The following is a 21,781-nucleotide window of genomic DNA, read 5'->3' as shown; positions in this document are numbered from 1 at the left end:
TAGATATTTATATTCTTGTACTTGTTCTATGGTTTGGTTGTTTATCTGAATTTCTGCAATATGGTCTTTGTTTTTCCTAAAATCAATAATCACTTCTTTAGTTTTCTGAACATTTAAAATTAGAAAGTTATCTATACACCATTCGAAAAAGGTGTTAATTGTTGAATGGTACATATTTTCGCCACCTGCAATAAGGCCAATGATTGCTGTGTCGTCAGCAAATTTTATGATGGGAGTGTCAGCTGATAGGCTCTGAATGTCATTTGTACAATGAATTTAAAAGAAACTATTCGCTCGTAATTGAAATTAAGCACATTTTACTTTTTTTTTTACTTCAAGTCTTCTACCATGAAAGATCTCTATATTTAATGATTTTACTATTTTTACTATTTTACTCTAGTCAAATGTGAATATTCGTTTGTTATGAATCTCACTGCTCTATTTTGTGTCTATTCTAGTTTCTTAATGCTTTCTTGAGTTGAGGGGTCCCAAACAGAGGATGCATATTCTATTATTGGCATAACCAAAGTTAAATAACATTTTAGTTTTATGTTATTATTTGATTTGTAGAAATCTCTTATAATAAACCCTAATGCTTTGATCTTTTTTTTTTATCATTATGGGGGCTCCATGATAGTTTTTCGTTTATTATATTATTTAGGTATTTGGAGTTTTTAGTCTATGTTACTGGTTTACCATGAATAAGATAAGTTATATATATTTACTATTTATTTTAGTTTGTTTTTTTTACTCTTAGTGACATTTTTCTGGATGGAAAGACATGCTCCAATTTGATTCCCATTTCTGTAATTAATCTAATTTTCTTTGTGAAATTTCTGTATCTTGTGTTGTTTTTATCATGCAATGGTCTTCAAATAATCTTGATTTTTGTTCCTGAACAAATGAAATTTGGTAAATCATTTATGTAATTTGAAAATAGTAGTGGACCTAAGACTGTTCCTTGATGTACACCTGAGTTTACTTTTACTGGTGTTGATTTAGAGCTTATTGCTCATTTTTATCTAAGCCTTTTGAAAAATCATCAGTCTTATTAATTGTGTTTCACATGATCTATATTTCCTAAAGCCATGTTGTGTTGGCATGGAGTGAGGACATTATGTTTGTCTAAGTGGTTAATGATGTTGCAACATATTATGTGTTCTAGTATTTTACATGTAATGCTGGTGAGTGATTCTGGTGTGTAGTTTCCTGGGTCAGATTTTTCTTTTTCTTTAAATAGGTGAATGACGTTAGCTTCTTTCTAGTCTCTCAGTACTCTGCCCTGATTAAAAGATGCCTGAAAAAGTATTTTGAACACTAGTACATTGCTTAGTTCTAGCTGGAATACCATCAGGTCCAGATGCTTTATTTGGTTTAATGTTGGCTTTTAGTTTTTTTGGATTCTTTTTCCTTGTGCATTTATAGCTCTAATGTTTTTGATTTGGTTTAAATTAAATGATATGTCTTTGTCTCATGGGGCTGAGAATGCTAATGCAAAGTATTTATTTAGGTTGTTAGCTTAAGTTTCATAATCATTGTGTGTTAAGTTCTCTTCTCCTTTTTATGATGCTACTCAAGTTGTTTCCATTTTCTTAGACTTAATGTCTTAGTTTAAAAATACTATTTTTTGTTCACACAAAATATTTTTAAAGTACTGTATTTTAAAGTATGTTTAGAAGACAATATCATGTAAAAAGTAAGATTAATCTTTTATAAGGTAGGCTAGTATTAAGACACTGACAAGAAGGTGCTTTTTATCAAAACTTTTATAAAGCAATAGATTTTCTTTTTATTACACATGTGACTTATGCACTAGTACTGATGAAACAATACATGGATGCTTTTGAAATGATATTTATTGATAGAAATGTTAATTATAATATTATTGTAAGATCATTTCAAAGAGTTCTGAAACATGAGTATATCATTAGACTGTACACAGAAAAACTAATGCATTTGTACAAAATATTTCATAATTTTACACACAAAAAAAAATTAATTGTGGCAACTCTTTAAAAAATATTTTTTACACAGAGCTAATTTATAAATAAGTAAAATATAAAAAAAAAATCTTTAAAAAAAAAAAAAAAAGAAAAGACAATTCCTCTTTTATGAAGCTGATAACTATTTTGTAAGAGTGATTATTTACTCTTAATAACAAAATGAATACTAGAACAATGGTTAGGGTTTATTTTATTTATTTTTTGACTTCATTAAAAGTTTGCAATCTTAAAAGAAGAATTGTAAAAAAAATATTTTAACCAAATACAAAAAACATTTTTCATTTAACACTAAACAACTACTAAATGCAATAAATGTCTATATATATAATGAAGAATGTATTAAGGCCAATAAATGAGCGAAAAACTTTTGGAATGTAAATACTAGAACATTAAGCACTTGAAGCCTACTGGTTCCATATAAAGCTAAGAAAATGTTTAGGAACTACTTTGTGTTTGGATGCAAGAAACCAACCAAGTTCATGTAAAGTTGTTCACTTTTGCCTTATACTATCAAATAAAATGTCATTGAAATCAACTCAGACTTTTTCAATATCTCTCAGTGGGCTAACATTAGAATTCACTTAAAAAAAAAAAGCTCAGAGTTAATACTAATAAATGTTGCTCAAGTTTAAGTTGATGAGAAAAAAAGCAATAGGAATATGTTCATTACAATGTTCAGGTAAAGAGGATACAGAGCATATAGAGTGTTTAGGACAATACAACCTATACACAGACTGAAAGTTGAAAATAAATAATACTGTTTAAAATAGGTGGAAACATGTTGAATACAATAAATGAATAAATAGCAGTGAAAAATATTGGTTATAAATATTTCTAGTACATATGAACATAAATGAAAAAAGATGGAAATTAAAACTTGTCTTGTGAAGAAAATGGTCTAACTTCTAATGGCGTATGTCTAACATATCCACTTGCCATTTTTCTTGAGTCTAGATGGTCATAATCATGAACAGTCTCTACACTTTGCTTTTCCCAAAAAGATGAAGTCATGGCCTGTACTGGATAGGGTTTAAAGTTGACCTTTTTATCATGTTTCTCATAAAATAATTCATCTTCCCTTTTTTTGTTAGGTTTATCTTGAACCACAGAATCATAACCTCCTAAGATATGAGAAAAACCTTCAACCTCATGAATTCTTCTAGGTAACAGGTCTTCAAGACTTTTATATCTTTGTAAACTTGGGGATGGTTCAAAATAGGAACCTGGGGACAAAGGGAGATCAGCAGATTTGCGCAAAGGATTTTCACTTTTGATTTGTTTATGAGCTATTGGTTGAACTGTTCTAAAATGTTGAGCTTTATAAATATCTGGAGTTCTATTTGTAGTTTTACTTTTCAACGTTTCTACTTGTGAATTTTTCATTTTCAGCAAAGGTGTTGAAGAAGGCCTCTTTTCTTGAAATAATGGAAAATGTTCAGTCTCTGTGGAACTAATGGATTCATTGGATAAGTTAATGTGTTGATCTGAGAAGTTGATGTGTTGATTTGAGAAGTTATCTCTAGCCGGATTAGCTTTGCTCAATCTTATTTCAGATGGATTCTTAATAATCATTAGCTGATCTTTGCCAAATCTGAAACAGTCTTCATCATCTTCTGTTGTGTTGCAGCGGTTTAAAGTGTGAAAACTAGATTGACCATCAGATGACATATCATCTGAATCATCTAATGCATAATTATACCTCTGACTGTTTACATCAGATTGGCTAATAGGTTTATCAATTTTCGACAAGGTTTTTTCCCTCTGCATTTTGACCCAATTGGCTGCATCTACTCCAGGTTTAATGAATCCATCCAAGTCTATTTCTTTGTTTTGGGCAAACTCTTTTTCAGGTAATTTCTGAGCTTCTTGGAAGCTTATATATGAAGATTGTACATTAGGTTTTTCTTGTGAACACTTCCAGGGTGTTTGCCCACTGCGAGCCCAGTCAGCTAATCTGATCCTAGCTTCCATTACTTTCATAGCTTCACGCGGCGATGCCAGAGTTACATGATCACTTTCTGTAGAAGTTGGCACCCTGGCCAGATGTTTGGGTGATATTTTGGGTGTGTCAGGAAGATGAATATGCTGCTTTGTTGCTGAGTTCTGGGTATGAGACCTTGTCCTAGTTACAACAGAAGGTGATGAATGATTAGAACTAGTGGGTGTGTGATAGAAAGTATCATCTAACTCAACTTGATCTAAATGTGGAAGATTCTGAAGTGGAACTTGTGATTTATGTGCAGGTAAAACTTCATTAGTATTCACAGAGGACTGAACATGGGCTACAGGAAGCTTTGGACTTTGTTTACAGATGCTAAATTTTTCAGTCACTCTTTTGATAACAGATTTGACTTTAACTGGTGAATGCTTTTGATGACTGGCATTACTAACTTCTGTCTCTGTCATTTGTTTCTTTTGATTCAATGAAGCTGAACTGGTAATACTAAGTGATCTTGATGACATGATATTATCAGTGATTTCATCAATTGACTGCTCTAGGGCTACAATACAAGATAGTTGCACCAGCCTGGAAATAACAATAATGTACACAAGTATTGTTATATGTAATCAATGGAATATAGAGTGTTACTATATGAAGTCTATATATAATTTATTTATTGATATAAGTAAGCAAAAAGCAATAAGTTTTATTAACATTGTGATTACAAAATATCAACTGACAAGAATTGGCTTTAAGTTTAGACACTGTAAGTGCAATTAGTAATAGTTTGATTTACATAAATTTGAGAATCATTGACAGGGCCTGAACTCAACAGACGATTGGTCCGCTGCTGAGACTAGAGGGAAAAGGAAGTCAACTGGATCCTGATGCCGAAGATGAGGAACCTTCGCACGTGGAGTGTTACCAACCTGCCCCACTAGTATGTCCTCCAGACAAGGTGATGTGATGATGTGTGCCACTATTTCCCCTCCTTTTGGACCTGAAACCCATTCCCAAAGCCCTTCTCTTGAAAGCCCTATGAAACAACCTGATAGACCAACGGTCTTGGTGACTTTGGTCCTGACATCATATCCCTCCCCATGTGTTTAGTGGCTGCCCTCAGTAGTGAACAACAGAAGAAGGCAACGTTTGCTGAGTCCAAAGTGCATGGCGATGCAACCATGACGTCACTGCAACAAGATGAAGGTCAACTGGAAGAGAAGAAAGCAATGTTTGCTGAATCAACGTGGATGGCATGCGACCATGATGTCTATGCAACCAGGTGAAGGTCAACTGGAGAAGACGAAAGCGACAATTGCTGAATACAATGCAGATGGCTCCATCGAGATGGCAATGTAAGCCCACTGTCGCCCCCACCTACATCGATTCACCTCCACAGCCCATGTCGTGAGATAGATTTTGTACAGGGCGGACAAATCTGAGAAGGGGGCAGTGTTATAACCCTATTGGCGGCGCAACAGGGTTAACTGTAGTTTCAGCTGACACACTTGAACTCAGGCAAATCACTCAGGTCAACGGGTGTCGATGGACAAGGGACAGTACTGCTATTACAGACAAGTATTAACCCTTTTAGGGTCATGTGATCAAAAGCCTTCACAAATGAGAGACAGTGTGTTAGAAAGGACAGTTGAGTCCAGGACAGCAGGGCAGTAAGGACGGTGTGGTACAAAGTGAGTCCTTGAAAATGTAGCTGTACTAGTCTAGAAGTAGAGAGAGAGAGACTTGTAGTGTTTAGTAGGCAGTTCTATTGTGTTAAAGCATTTGAAGTTAGTGTAGCCAATAGTGTTTTATTGGCTGTTGATGTATATGTCATTAAACTGCCACAATGTTACCAGAGCTCTTGTTGTCAAGTTCTTGATATGTTAATGTGTTGTGTGTTTAGCAGTGTTAACAGAAGGCCTGGGTAGAGAAGATCTTAACAATATAAACAAACATAAAATATTTTTACAGAAGCTTGAAAATATATATAATTAAATATACGTTGTATGTATGTCTTTCATAGAAATCAAAACAGTTTGGCCAAACTTGGCATAAATGTTCCTTAGATCATGGCATTTAGTGTTTAATGTCTCTTCCACAACTGGAAGACCTTAAACAAAAAAACAAAAATGCCCAACTCTATAGATGCAACACATTTTACTAGATTTAGGTCAAATTAGTCATCTTGCAAAATATTTCAACAATTACTGCATTCATAAATATGTTTGGTCATGCAGTAATACAAATATAATTAGCATGGAAGGTCACAAACTAAAAAATAATACTAAACACCTATTATTGCACATGTTTACCATTGATAAACTACCTTATTTAATACAATGTTTTTTTGTTTTTTTTAACATTAGAATTACACAATCACTTTAAATTAAAGTCTTTATTTTGGATTTAGTTAATGCACAATTTGGTCTCTTAACTTAACTTAACTACTAGATCAAGACTAAGGATACATGAACTGTAATTTTAGATGTAAGCCTACAGTTATACACCAATAGATGTAGTCTTTAGTCACTGACACAACAATAACATGGGTGTCCCTTAGGTTCTAGATTCTATATAGTTTAAAACAAGAACAGATGTTAATTTACTTTAATTAAATTTAATAACTAATAATTACTTTTATTTTTTAAATCTATAATATAAACATGCTAATTGTGTTCACTGTGTACATGTACATTGGCAAGACGAGAGGTGACAGTGCCATCTTGCCCTAGATTAATAGTATCTTATTGTGCACATCTTTTGATTGGCTAAGACTAGATCTATTCCTTCTTCTGAAAAATAACTTTTTTAGTTTTAGACGAGAGCATACAAAATTTTGTTTATTCAGTTGATTATTTCCCCTTCAAATGTGTGTTTTAAAAACATTAGAACTACACAAGTCTTTATATGGAATTTTGTAAATGTGCAATTTTTGACCTTTCAAATTACAAAGATTATCATTATATCAACAATGCAGTTGCATTTTTAAATGTACAAAGTGTTTAGTCATTGACTACAATATTCTATAAATATTTGTTAGATTCTATGTAGTTCAAAACAAGTAAGTTTTCTACTTGCTTTATCTCATTAGCTAAGAATTGCTATTTGTAGATATCTAGAGTCTACTGAGTGTATTCCTCTGTTTTATGTGTACAGGCCAGTATTTGGAATATATCCATGATCATTTCATTGCTTTATTGTTATGCCACACACATTAATTTATTACTTAAAACACTGTGACTTTGATTAGACTTGCAAGCAGGTTGCAGATAGCATAGATGACTTTAATATACAAGTAAACACAACGAAAAAAACCTGAGGAAAGCCAGGTAAAATCATAGCTAGTAAAATAGTATTAAAAAAAATAAAGTTAAAAAATCCTGTGCCACAGCTCACCCTGTTAGTGAAGTTCTAACACAAGCTTTACATCGATCTCTCAAGTCTTCTAAGGCATCAGAAAGTTTGAAAGTATGGCAATGTCCTCTAGATTGAAGAAGGCTCATGAAGATAGCTAAAAAAAAGATTTTAAACAAGAAAACATCAAAAATACTTTTAAAAAAACAAACAAAGCTTCTATTTAGCATAATTGTATTAATTAGTTGGATCAGTCATGTAATTAAATTTGTAATAGATCTAGACTAACAATAATAAATCTGTGCGATTAGAAACATTTTTTACCAAATGTTTTCGTTTGGCGCTATTTCATGCTTTTAGCTTTCTCAATACTCTATGATCCTATCACTTGGCTAGACTAGATGGGCAAGGAGTGGGGAGAAGGGGATATGTGGGTGAATATTACTGTGATCGCTTTGTAAATGCAGTTATAAAAAAAAAATTGGAATTGAACTCGAGGGCTCTAGTCTCCTGAAGCCAGAGCACTAACCATTTTACGAGAGAAGTGCTCATGAAAATAGAAGGTTTTATAGTTATCTATTGTTAGTTTCAAATTTTAAAGCAAAGTTTAAAGGGGACTAATTTGACATACTCCACCAAGTACAACTTCTTTCCCTTGTTTGCAAAAACAAACAAAATAATTAATTTTTTAATTGATTCTTGCTTTGTATTAAAGGACGGAGCTGAAAACTAGAAGACAACAAAACATATGCAATATGGAGACCTAAAGTCTATGATGATGATAAAATCATTATTCTCTACCCTTAGTGCAAATTGTAATGATTTCCTTCATTTTAGTCTATTTTGACCAAGTGCTCACATTTGAGCCAGAGACAGTGGTTTTGGATGTAAGATATCAGAGGGAACTGAGGAATCGTATAGCACTGTCATCAGCTTTATTGTTAATTCTCACTATTAAAAAGCCATTCCATCTATATTCAGCACAACAAAGATGATAGTGAATAGCCCATTTCATTTTGGAGATAATGCAATGTTTTTAAAAAAAATGCCCTTTTCCCACAGCCTGTATCACAAAGACTAACATTTTAGAAATTTGTCTTTAAAATAGTCATGTTTTAAGTAAATTAGTTGACATATTATCTGTCCAAGCAGAAAGATTAAAACTATTCAATTTTTTTAGTATAACATTTTATAAAGAAAAGTGTACATGATATTGATAAATTAATTAATAAATAAAAACATAATGAACCAAATCTGTAATGTATGACAAATTGTTACCTTTCATTTTGTCTGCTGTATCTAACAATTGTTCTTTTAGCTCTTGATAAGAAATCATTTCTAAATCTGGCATCTGATGGGAAATTTTCATAAATAATTAAATAATAAGAAATATGTTTCATCTACACAAAAATTCAACTTTTAGTGATATCTACATATTTTACAAAAGTTTTTTTTTTAATTGCAATAAATGGAAGGCAAACTTTTTATCAAATCTCATGTTATCAAAAGATCAATTATTACATAGTAATGGGAAAATACAAGGTTAGATCTAGCCAGAGTATTTATTTCTTGGGTGAAAATGTGATTCCTATCCCCAGATGTGTTTACAAGCACAACAATCATCATAATGGACTATATGTGTCAACTAACATCATCTAGAAAACATTGTGGAATATTCAAAGCACTGAGAACAAGTGGGGCACACTAGTTATCAATAGCAACTCAAATCAGCTCCAGTAGTCTTGCCCCTGTACTAATACAGAACACAACTGAAACAGTGCAGATATCCTTCACTAAAAAAAATTGTTCAATGTACTGTTATAAACCTGGTGGTGGCACAGATGGGGATAGTGGTGTGAGTGTAGTCAGCCGACGCAAATCGCCCCAGGCCAGTGCTAGACGAGCGGTCAACCGTGACGAGTTACGACGGTCAGCCGAGACGAGTGTCAACATGAAGGTTCGAGTAGGATCGGCGTCGTGAACAGAGCTCAGGAGCGTCACGATGGATGTAGTCATATGACCACCCAGAATGGTCGAGCGACGTTCTGCCCGGTTCTAGAAGGCCAGCAGGGACCCTATATAAAGAGTGGAGGTGTCGCAGTCAAGACGGTTCACGACAGAAGGTTCACGGCAGGGGTTCAGAGCCCGGTTCACTACAGTCCGGTCGACTACAGCACAGTTCAGCGGTGTGGTTCTGTACGGAGCATTACGATGGTTCAGTGCGGAGTACTGTCAAGTACGGTTGAGACGAGTGGCGTCTTGATCTTGGTCTGTGATCGAGTCCGACACAACGAGCCTAGTGTGTGAAGTCAGTCCTGAACTGTTGAACCCAGTGCAAGCCCGGAACGAGACGGAGAGGGCAGTGCAAGAGTTGATACGGCGGTACGGTGTTATCGGAGAGATATTTGTACAGTGTACGTGTTGCCAATTGTACAGTATTGGCTGTTATTTATTCAACTTTTAAAGTGTTACGTTACTCTGGAGCCCTGAGTTGTCAAGTTCTTTACGTTGGTGGTGTATGGTGCAGTTTGCAGAGGGCCGGATAGTGAGATTCGTAACAGTACTAATAACAATCTTATCCTTGTTTCTCTAGCAAAAATGTGCACTTTTGAGCCACTTTATAGATTATGAAAAAAAAGTTTTAATATTTTCACCTTTTCAGTTTCTTGTTAATTTCATTTAGCAAAAGTTATATATTTCTATGCAATACTGTACTTTTTAATATTCATCCTTTATGCACTGAGTAAAATGAGTACTACTAAGATGCTGAAACACAAACTAACCTTTAGTACTGTTTGGTCAATGGCTAAATTGGCTTGTGTCTCCAAGTCACTCAGCATTTTGGCTCTCTCTTCTCTAAAATCTTCCTTTAACTTCATTAGATTATGTTGATACTCTTCCTCTACTTCCTTCACTTGTTCCTTTAATGTTGAAATTATTTGATTTTTTTCTTGAACTTTAATTAGTTCCTGAATCCCATGGAAATACATTACACAATAGATAAATAATTTGTTGAAAACTATTTTCATTTCAAATATCTTATGATCTAGGAAGACATTGGATAATTATTAAATTTATTCCAGATAAAGTCAAAGTTGAACTAAGAAAGAAAAATCTCAAGTATTTTAAAATAAAAGAGAATTTTTAAAAATCACTTATGAGGGCAAAGACTTTGCGTTTATGTACAGGAGAGATTAAAAGAAAAAGGATTAATTACTAACAGGAAGAAAAAAAAACAATGGCTGTATATACTGATGGCTGGAGAATACATGTACACTTAACAAGACACAAGCAGTTTTAAAACAACAAGACAGATGATGATATAAATTGATGCAACACTGAAAAGTAGGGTAAATAATTGTATATCATATGATCAGCAACATAACCTAATAACATACTAAGGATAATGATACATACTTTGTCATGTAGTCTCTTAGCTTCCTTCATGTCTGCCTTGTATTTTCTGTCCATTTCATTACATTTTTCTTCCAAAATTGTATGCTCTTTTTTTACCTGCTCCAGATCAGAAATACATTGCTTAAGTTTTTGTTTCTCTTCAATGTGTCTGGCTTTAACTGACTCAATAAACTTGACAGCAGTGGCACATTCTTGGCAAAACTGATTCAGAAATAAAAAAAAAAGACTTCATTGCAAAGCTAAATTTCTGTACAGGATTAATAAAAAACATGCCATTCAAAAAAAAAATCATACTAAAACTACTAGCAACTACTAGTGAAAAGAAAATAGGAATGAAGAAACTGGATAAGTTTACATTGACTTATTTTTAAAGTATAAAACTACTACAATTCTACATGCAAAGAAAACAAAAAGTTTTTTTTTTAAATCATGTTTATTATATTTAATTGAGTGACTCATTTTTTTTATAAAATTATTTTAGAAAAAATATAAAACCGTTTGCATACATTTAAAAATAAATATACTGAACCTTTGTACTGTATTGATTAAAGTCTTCCCAGCTTTTTTACTATTAATAGTAAATAGTTGTAAAAATGGTGTATTTTTATGAAAAAAAATAAATTTTTAAAGTTAATTTTAAAAATTTAAATTTTCATTTCCAGAAATGAAATAAGTAGCTGTTACATGAGAACTTTGAAAGATCTAAATTATCATGATATTAGATTTTCATTTATTTTTTTTAGATCTAAACGGGGCAGATCGACAAACCACACAAAAACTAATAGCAGCTATTCTCATTTCAGGGGCCACTAAAAATGCAAAATCACAACCTATTAAAATACTCAGATGTTAAGTTTAGTAAACTTGGGTGATTGATTTATAAAGATAACTAGCATGTTACATTTGACTAAATATGTATATATTATCCAATGGAATGAGACTGTACATACCTGTTCCCCATGCTGTGTTGAGTTTTCCCTTGCTCTGTTCAACTCTTCTTCCCACTCTTTCCTTTCCTTCTGTAACCTCTGCCTCATATCTTTATCTAGTTCCTCTCTCATTTCTTTTATCTTCCTTTCCATCACCATTTTCATTTCCTCTTTCACATTTTTTCTTTCTTCTAAAACCTTGTCTTCTAGTTCTGTAGACATCTGATCCACAAATTTAACTCTTTCTTCCTCCATTTTTCTCTTCACTTCATCCCTCCACAGTTGAACCTCCTCCTCCAGTCTGGACTTTTCCTTCAACACTCTAGCATTCAATTCACTTACAAATTTCTTTTTTAAATGTTCAAACTCTATTACAAGTTTCTCTTTTACTTTCTTATTTACCTCTTCTTCCTTAGACTTCTCTAAATCATTCAACTGCTTCTTCCATTTTTCTGATTCTACCTCAAGCCTTTGTTTAACTTGTAGATTAATATCCTCTTCTTTATTTTTATTGATTTCTTCTAGAACCTTGTTCCAATTAGACCTTTCCAATTCAAGTTTTGCTGTCAAAAGGCTGCCCATTTCTTCATCTTTCTTCTTTTCCTTATTACTTGCTTCCTCCCTTGACTTCTGCCTTTCTTCCTCCAACTTATTTTCAACACCTTGTTTAATTTCACTATAAATGTAGTCTCGTGCTTCTTGAAGCCATTTAGTTCTCTGTTGCTGAAGTCTTTGTTCTACCTGTTTCTCTAATTCCTCACTGGTGATTCTTTCTTTCATTTTCTCAATTTCTTTTTTAACTCTTTCATTAACAGCATTCTCTATTTCTCTTTCTCTCTCAAGCAAGTTTATTAAATTCTTTTTCACATTTGATGCCTCAGATCTATTCTCATTTTCTTTTTTTAGTTGATCTATTTCTTTCATGAAATCTGACTTGGCTTTCTGAAGAGATTCTTCATGTTCTTCTTTCAATTTGATCACCACTTGTTCATACTGTTGAGAAAGTAAAGTTAATTCACTATATTTGTTTTCTTCACTCTGCTTCAATTTGTTGATTAGATCTAAATTGTCACTTTCAAGCTTATTCTTAACAATAGAAAATTCCTTTTCTAGTTCATCTTTTACACATTTCTCCACTTCTTCTTTTAATATTTTCTGTTGTTCTTCTTTCTCCCTAAGCAATCTTTGATAATTCTGAAGTTCTACTTCTAATTCCTCTCTAACTTTTATCTCACATTCCTTAGCTGCTTTTTTTACCTCAGCCTTACATTCATCTTCAAACTGACATGTCAAGTGCTGAATCTGACTGCTATGCTTCATTTCAAGTTCCTTGACAACATTTTCTAGTTCCACTTTTGATTTCATCTCAAATTCTTTAATGACTTGTTCTAACTTTACTTTACTCCTGTCCTCTCTTTCTTTCAGGAAATATTTCAATTCATTTTGAAACTTGTCTTCCCTTGTTTGAGCTGCCTTCTCAAACTCCTTCTTGTGCTGAAGTTTGACTTCATTCACCACAAGCTCATGTTTAGCTTTCAATGAAATCATTTGAGACTCTTTAGTCATCAGCTGCCCCTTCAATGTCTTGATGACTTCTTTCATCTCCTCCAAGTTCAGTCTATTGTCATCATGTTCAGAATGATCACTACTAGAGTTGGCTGTTGACAAACTGTCTGACACTTTATTAAAGCTAATCTCATTAGTATACAAACAGTTTCTGTTTTCATCCCCAGTGTCATCTTCACATTTACTCAATGCAAGTTTCAACTGAAGTTCTTCAATCAAGGCATCCCTTTCTTTTAGCCAAACTTTAAGTCTACCAAGTTCTTCAACACCAATATCTGTTTTATCTTCATGAGCAGCATGTCTGTCTTGAGTAGTAATCAACCTTTTGGATCCCCTCAGGTCAGTCAAGGTCAAAGGGAGAACTGGAACCTGCATTTTTTCATCTTGAGTGTTGCCTGTATTCTCTGTAAGATTTAAGTCAGGTGTGTTTTTCTGCAATAATTGTTCATTTATTATTCTTGAGCTTTCAAAGGCTAATAACTTCTCCTTTATTTCTGTTAATTCTCTTTCCTTCATAGATAGTACATTCTCTAGCTCTTTTTTTTCCTTGACCCAGTTTTCTTTCTCTAAAACAAAAACAATTATAGAAGCTACATAAGGCAATGTTTAAGCTCATGTTGATGAATGTAAGCACTATTTGGTAATATAATTATAAAGTGATATGCCTATTAATATAATTTTTTTTTTAAAGTATCTTTCAATATAATTTTAAACTAATGGATCTGGCAAATTAATGTTAACCTAATGCATTGTTATTCTTTCTTATTCTTGTCATACATTATTCTCTTGCATCCAAAAAAAAAAAAAAGGTATGCGACAAGATGTCTTACTTAATTCAAAGATGACCTTACAACTAACACAAGATGTATGTGCGCTATATTTACCTCAAATGTTCTTAGCATATTAGTATTTGCCAGTGCTGAGTCCTTTTATTAGACTTAATTTAACATGTCTGATCCATTTTAATACAACTTTTTTTACATGAACTTTTCTGACTATGAGTAAAAGTGCAATGTTCACACCAGAATGAGGATTTATGAAGCTTTTAGAATGCAATAAAGCGGCAGGAACCAGGACTGCATCTACTAAACATTTTTGTTTCAATTCCAATTCATCATTTTTCATTTTCATTGCATCCGAAAAACCCTCCCTAACAACTTCTATTCTATTTCTGTTCATTCTCTTGACTTCATGGATAGTACATTCTACAGCTTTTTTTTTTGTCCTTGACCCAATTTACGTTCCCTAAAAACGTTTCCAGTACCCTTAGACTCCAGCTGGCTTAGGGGAGCAGGGCACCAATAGAGCTACTAATATAATGCTAAGCTCATTTATCTCATAATATAATTTTAAACCAATGTATCTGATATGATTGTAAACCAATATAGTAACAATAACAACATTTTCAATGAATAATCGATCAAAATTCTTAAACAATATAACTGGTGACATTTTTCTAGAAATTTCTATAATAGACATAAATCTAGAACAAATTCTTAATTTTCAAAAACAAATAATGAAGCATCAAATACCTCTGTCCATGTCTAGCAAATGCTCTTTTCTACCACTGTTTTGGACAGTACGAGACTCAAGAGAATTTTTCCATTCTTCTTGGGCTGTTAATATCTGTGGTGATTTAAAGATCAATTTACTTTAAAAACTATATTACAAGATCTATAAGTTTAAAATTATATTAATAATATTGTTATAGCCCTGCTTCTACACTGACTCATATGGTGTGTACCAGCACACTGTTAGACAAAAGACAGGAACTGTCTAGACATGAATGTTGACATTAGAGCAGAAGGAGAAGCAAGAGCAGCAATGGAGATGCGCCCAAGTATGGAGCTGATGGACAGCTATGATAAAGATAATTGTGAATGCCTGATTTCAAAGGAACAAGATTAATATTGCTAACTTCTATAGGAAAGACAATTGTTATATACAAATATTTAAAAAGTAATGATTGGATCTTAAAAAGATTTAGAAAACTATTAAATTTATATAATAAAAGGGGCAATATTAGATTCTAAAAAAAAAAATAATTGAAGATCCTAACAAAAATAACATAATAATAGCCTTATAAAAAAACAACAACAACAAAGATCATTGAAAAAGGAAAGTGTTACATGCTAATGGGAAAAGGAATGAATATCTAAAGAATAATAGAATTAGAAAAAGAACTATTTTTTATTTTAGTAGAATAAAGAAACCATTTTGACTTTAATAGAAAAAAAAAAGTTAAGTTATATAAAATCAAATATAATGATACCTTGTTCAACTCTTTCTCTAGCTGTTCTTTAAACTTGACAGATTCTTGTAATTCATGATTTTCATATTCTTCACATAACTTGCTGTACAAGGCTTTCACATTGTCTAATTCAGACAAAGCAGTTTCTAGGTCTTTCCTTAATTATTAAATATTGAGTTAATATTCAGTTTTTTCCAGTTGTTTGATTGTTTCAAATATCAAAGTCTACAGTATAAATCTAATAAGCTATGTCTACAAGAAAAAAAAAACTTACTTTAACTTATTGATTTCCGCTGTGTATTGCTCTACAAGCATTGATTTCTCTGAATGGTGCCTTGCTTCAATTTCAGAACGCAATTTATCTACACTCATTCTATGAACTTCTTCCAAAGTTCTCTGGCAGCGTTCTAGAGCAGAACGTTTGTCTGCATCAAAGTCACTCACCATCTGTGAAATCTGCATACTAAGTTCTTGGTTGATCTCTGTCAGTCTAGCTTCACTGGAACCAATTTCTTCAATTCGTTTTTTATAGTCCTGTTTTTTATTTAGATTATACATATATATAATATAGATTATATATATATATATATACATAAATAGATTATACAATTTAAACCTTATTTAACAAGAGCAACAGTATAATATTATTTACGAAATATATCTATGGGACATTGTAAAGCATTTGACTTCTGAAACTATGGGTCTCAACTTCTACTTTTATGAAGACTCAGATTTTAAATTTCTGGATTTTTAGGGAGTCCCAGTGTCCACCTAACACTCTAATGGATACTGGATTACATTGGAGAAATGAAGGTGGTTGATCTATGTGCTGGCCACACAGCAATTTTGTTAACTATTGGCCATAGATCAGAAGAACTCCTACATTACCTCCTCTCATAGATAGCAGTTCTGAAAGGGAAATCTTTCCTAAAGAACTGTACAAAGAGAAGAATACAAATGCTAGATCTATTTTAAACTTACTTATCTTAAAAAACTATGAGGAATATTCGCAGATTCACACATGATTTTATATATTTATATTTTACAAACTTACTTCTATTTCTTCTAATAGTATTGTCTTTTCTTTCTTCAAGTTTTCTATATCTTTTTTGAGTCTGGACTCCATAACACTGCTGCTGCAGTCTTCTCTGCTACTTATGTTCCTTTCTAGAAGAAGTTTCTATTAAAAAATATTTTTCATTAGAATTACTACAACAAAATTTCAAAATCTTAATTTTAATTTAAAATTTTCATTGAAATAAAAAGGTTTGACTAAATTATGTATGCATATGTGGAACTCAAATAATTCAAACTCGCAAACATTCAAATTCCACTTAATTTGAATTCATTTCAGTGTTAATTTTTTTGTTATTTTAGACAGTTGTGCCCAGTTTTGGATAATTTAAATAAAACAATGAAAATTTTTCAAGTGTACAAATTTTTTATCTACCGATATCAGCCTAGGGATTTGTGGCACTCACCCATTCATGTCAACACAGTATCTATTGATTTCTAGCACATCATTGTGTGTGTGCATGTACATGATGTGCATGTGTTAATACTGCATGCATGTGCCTAAAAACATGTAAAGATTAGCAGAGTAACAGCTCTTCCATTCCCTACCCCCCCCCCCAAGGCACACACAAACCAAACAATAAACACTGTTCTGTAATAGTATTCAATTGCTATTTTGTTATTTTCTAAGTTCTCAACAAAATGGCATCATCAATTTTTTAAAATTCAAATTCTTTTTTTATCAACAAATCAGAAGACTCTAGAAGAGCTTTGGATTTACATTTTTCTTCCTTCTCTGACTCAACGAAAATCTTTGGTTCATGTGATAGAGTTGGCAGTTTCTATCCAGAGGCCATGGAGATCTGCGAGACCTTAAAAATCATTGACTCTTGTCTCAGCAAGAGACACTTGAGGGCACAAAGATTGTCATGGTTACTTGCTCAAAACCTTACTACAGGATTTGGAATTTTCATTTGATTTGATTTTGTTTTTTAGCACATTGGTATATTTTAGACTAACTGTCTTTAATTTTTCATGAATTCTTCTCTGATACTTATCAACAGGACCTTAAAATCTATACATGTTACAATTTAAGTATTAAAATCATTTTAATTATAATTCGATATTAAAAATTCTAGGGTTTAGTTAATAATGCTCATTAATAGCTGGAGATGAAGTGACCAAGAAATGATATAAGCTTGGAAATAAAAAATACAGAACAACCTGTTCAGTTACTGTTTTCTCTAAATCTGAAAGTTTTCTCTTTGTTTCAAACAGATTCTCCTTTAAGGACTTGTTCTCTTCAATCATTGTCACAAGTTCTGCTCTTTTCTGCTTATTGTTGCTAATACATTTCTCAAGCTCTGTTTTAAGTGAGGTGATCAAAGCATCAGATGTTTTAGTTATTTCAGTCCTGCAATGATTATTAAAGGTTCATATAATCTCAATTTGAAAAGCTGAGCTGCACTTTGCATATGACTATTGGATTCTAATTCACAGAACTGAAAAAGCTGCAAAGGTAAGTACAGGAACTGGATAAGGCTAGTAAGCTCTAGACTATGCAAATGAATGCTTAGAAAAGAAGAGATCATGAAGAAAGGCTAACATAAAAAAAGATGATCTAAAGATGAGAACAATTTAACCAGTGCCAAGAATTTACATACCTCTGAAACCTTTTCAAAGACAAAGTATTAGAGATATAGAACCCAGAGAAAAGAAAACAAAAATTTGAGATTAAACGCTGAAACAAAAACTTGGCTTGTTAATATCACATTTAGCCCATTACTCAACACAATAGAACTGCTTGTGAAATAAGATGCATAACAAAAACAGCAGGGTATTGTCAACAAGACTACACAAGAGGATTCTTGGTGCCATACCAATGAACAAAGTATGGACTAGAAAAGAAATAGTTAGAATTAGTATTTCATGCCACAATGAAGACTCAGATGCCACCTGCATATTTTGTCACATTTTTTGTTTAATTTATTTTAAATAGCTTTTATATAGCACAACTTTCATGCTTATAAGCATGCTCAGAGTGCTATGGTCCAATCTCATTTGTGATTCAGAGGGGGTATCTTGGAGACGGTTTTTGGTGTTGTCTTTAGACGCTCATTAAACACAACACATTGAGATTCTTAGTACGTAGCCATGCTAAGCCCAAGCATGCCAAGCCTCTCAGCCACACTTCCCATATCTGACACAGAGAAAGCTGCAGTGCACTAGGCGTCTACTTCAGAAATGAACAAGGCAAAAATCAACTAGCCCTAAGAGCTACAAGGTACTTCAGAAATGAACAAGGCAAAAATCAACTAGCCCTAAGAGCTACAAGGTTCTTAGGATACAAAAGGAAGACAAAGAAATCGCTGGTTTGATAAATCAAAGAAACTATAAGAAAGCTCTCCCACCAAGCCACATTCCATCTGACAGCACTCTCATAAAAATGACTAGAGAAAGTAAAAAAGCAAAGTAATGGTGTGTAGTATTAAAAGGTGCGCATTTTATACAAATTTCAGAAAACTAATGTAAACTGACAGAAAAATATATAAAAACATTTTTTTTAGAACGTTAAGTCAGAAATCAACAGACAGCAAACTTAGTGTCAAACAAATACATTTTGATAACTCTGGATACTAGTTTTACTATTCAGATTCTCAAAAAGGCAGAAAAAAATGTGCTTGTAAAAAAAGGTTAGTCTGGGGTTATCCATAGATTTATTTAGCTGTGTACTCCTACAAATCTTACCTGCCCATGGATGGTGGTGTACTGAAATCTAGTGTTTTACGTATCCCTAAGTCTGTCATGGAGTCATCCTGAGACACAGGAAAGTTACTATGAGTGAATACACCAAGACTTGTGGCAGACTCAAACATGTTCAATTGTTCTTTCAGATCTTTAATTTCACTCTATAAATAAAAAATCAACAAAATTAACATCAAATTTATTTTTTTTTGGCATCATGATCACTAAGCACAAATGAAAGTCAAGTACAAGTTGAGATCAAATGAGTTAACTAAAGCAAAATGCCATTGAAAATAACAAGACTAATGGGTAAAATATCCCAAATTTATTTTTTCACAAGGTTTTAACATTCAAATGTCTAGCTTTAGCTAGTAACCTTGAGAAATTAGCCATTAGCACAACAGGAAAGAATGCAATCAGGTATATATTATATACTAGACATATGTTACCCGCGACCCGCAGATCTTTATTTGCGCATTACTGTCGATATAGTCACTGAGAGTGTTTTGTAAAGAATTAAACGAAATAATAATGTAATAAAGCGAATGTGTCAATGTAAAAATAGTGTGAATGAAGCTATCAAATCAGAATAGCTAATAGGCTTAAATCCATTTTTCCAAATTAAAACATTTGCTTGTAGGCCTACATATATTTGATTAAAAAATTGAGATGAATAGACTTTATTTTGTATGTTCATGTGTTAAAGTATAAAGTAGATCTTGAGGTAGACATAGATCTAAAACTACACTAATCTAGTTGCCTTTTATAGAGTTCATTCTGTGTTGCGCATGCGTGACCTTTTTTCATGAATGAATATAGGCCTATCTCAACACGGCTACGCAGCTTTATTTAGCGAACAGCGAACGAATGTATTAAAAATGCTTTAGAAAAACAAATTTGAATGTTAATTTGATTAAAATATGAAATGAGTGGACAATAATTAGTATGTTTATGTGTTAAAGCATAAAACTATCTTTGCGAAAAGAAGTTTTATTATCTTAGAGTTCAATAAGAGTTTTAGACCTAGGCCTAGGAATAGACTCAGTAGAGAGATGTGTTAATCACTGTTAATGTGTAACCATTTGGTAATGTCTAATGAAAGGATGTTCGCCAGACTTTACCCGCGGCCTTCGGGTCTAAGTTTGTGTTTACTAATCTAGTGGATTGGATTTAGATGTATGTTAAACTTAACTAATGATCCTTTCAAGTTTTTTCTCTTTCGCTACGAAAATAAAATTAGGTTTGCGAAAATGGGATTACCCGAAGCCGATAAATTCATATCTATTACAAACGAAAAGAGCGATAGCTTTGTTAAATGAATGGGATTATAAAGTGAACAATTTAACGAAATAATTTTTAATACGCGATTCATGAATGAATATAGATCTAGGCCTATCTCAACTCGGCTTCGCAGCTTTCGTAAATGAATGTAGCTTTAAAAACCAAATTTGAATGTTTATTTGATCAAAATATGAAATGAATGGACTTCAATTGATATGTTTATGTGTAAAAGTATAAAACTATCTGTGCGAAGAGAAGTTTTATCATCTTAGAGTTGAATTAGAGTTTTAGATCTAGGGATGGGATTATAAAGTAAACAATTAAACGAATTAATATTTAGTACGCGATTCATTACGGAATTGTCTAATGAAAGAATGTTCGTCAGGAAATCTGTAATCACAGATATAAGGAACTAATTAATGTAAAAAATGCTTTTGAAACACAAAATTGAAGATTAATTTTATTATATAATGAAATCAATGGATCTTCTTTTGTCTTTTCATGTGTCAAAGTAAAAATTTATATGCGCAAAGTGTATTTCTTAAAATTAGATCTAGGTCTAAATCCTTTCTATCTTTTCTCATGTCAACATTGTAGACATGGCCTAGATCCATAAAATACTATAGCTGTAATAGAGTCGGACAACTTTATTTTTTTTGAGGGTCTTAAGTTTGTTTTAGGGCTACAATACATACACTACGGTCTAAGTTGGTACCCAAGGAACATTCCTGCCTAGTTTTATCAAGATTGGTCAAGCGGTTTTGATGTCTATAAGTAACATACATACATACATACATACATACACCACACATTCTACTTTATAATATAGATTTATAGCTTTTTATATAGCACTACTTTCATGCTTATAGCATGCTCCGAGCGCTTTGGTCCAATCTCATTTGTGGACCAGTGGGGGGAGGGGGTATCTAGGAGTTGGTTTTTCGTGTTGCCTTTAGGCGCTCAGTAAAACACAACTCTGCCCGAGTCGGGTGTTGAACCTCGAGCCCCCTTCTAGGTAGCCAAGCCAAGCCAAGTTCAAGCGCACTTAGCCTCTCAACCACGCTTCCCATGATTCAGGTAGAATAATATTATTTTTTAATTACAAGATTATAAAATATTGTAAACTATGTTTGTCCCATAGCTTGACTATTAAAAAGACTAATTTTAAAAACCTGAAATGAGTGGCATAAATCATCAGATAACTTCTTCGCAGCTTGTGTTTGCTGAAGTTGAACTTTTAATGTTGTCATCTCTTGGGCTGAAGCTGATTAACAAACAA

At 32.6% G+C, this 21,781-nt stretch overlaps 1 protein-coding gene across 4 annotated transcripts in view; it reads right to left on the bottom strand.

Annotated features, from left to right (window-relative positions):
• Positions 1–1,842: 1,842 nt before the first annotated feature.
• The window catches only part of LOC106065932 (centrosomal protein of 152 kDa-like), a 38,758-nt gene continuing 18,819 nt past the window's right edge, over positions 1,843–21,781 (bottom strand). For 3 of the 4 annotated variants that reach the window (XM_056017212.1, XM_056017213.1, XM_056017211.1), the window contains exons 11-23: positions 21,675–21,766; positions 19,225–19,385; positions 17,701–17,890; positions 16,517–16,642; positions 15,737–15,996; positions 15,484–15,619; positions 14,744–14,837; positions 11,667–13,777; positions 10,717–10,917; positions 10,083–10,268; positions 8,578–8,650; positions 7,342–7,456; positions 1,843–4,530 (exon numbers count right to left, since the gene is read on the bottom strand). In XM_056017212.1, coding sequence (XP_055873187.1) covers positions 2,874–4,530; positions 7,342–7,456; positions 8,578–8,650; positions 10,083–10,268; positions 10,717–10,917; positions 11,667–13,777; positions 14,744–14,837; positions 15,484–15,619; positions 15,737–15,996; positions 16,517–16,642; positions 17,701–17,890; positions 19,225–19,385; positions 21,675–21,766 — 5,402 coding nt within the window. In that variant the 3' untranslated portion in view covers positions 1,843–2,873. The remainder of the gene's footprint in view (positions 4,531–7,341; positions 7,457–8,577; positions 8,651–10,082; positions 10,269–10,716; positions 10,918–11,666; positions 13,778–14,743; positions 14,838–15,483; positions 15,620–15,736; positions 15,997–16,516; positions 16,643–17,700; positions 17,891–19,224; positions 19,386–21,674; positions 21,767–21,781) is intronic. The other variant, XM_056017215.1, reaches the window with a different exon arrangement.

The sequence above is a fragment of the Biomphalaria glabrata genome, chromosome 18 (assembly GCF_947242115.1).
Source record: "Biomphalaria glabrata chromosome 18, xgBioGlab47.1, whole genome shotgun sequence".
Classification (NCBI taxonomy): Eukaryota; Metazoa; Mollusca; class Gastropoda; family Planorbidae; genus Biomphalaria; species Biomphalaria glabrata.
Note: the sequence above shows the minus strand (reverse complement) of the source record. Positions and strands in the feature narration are given on the sequence as shown.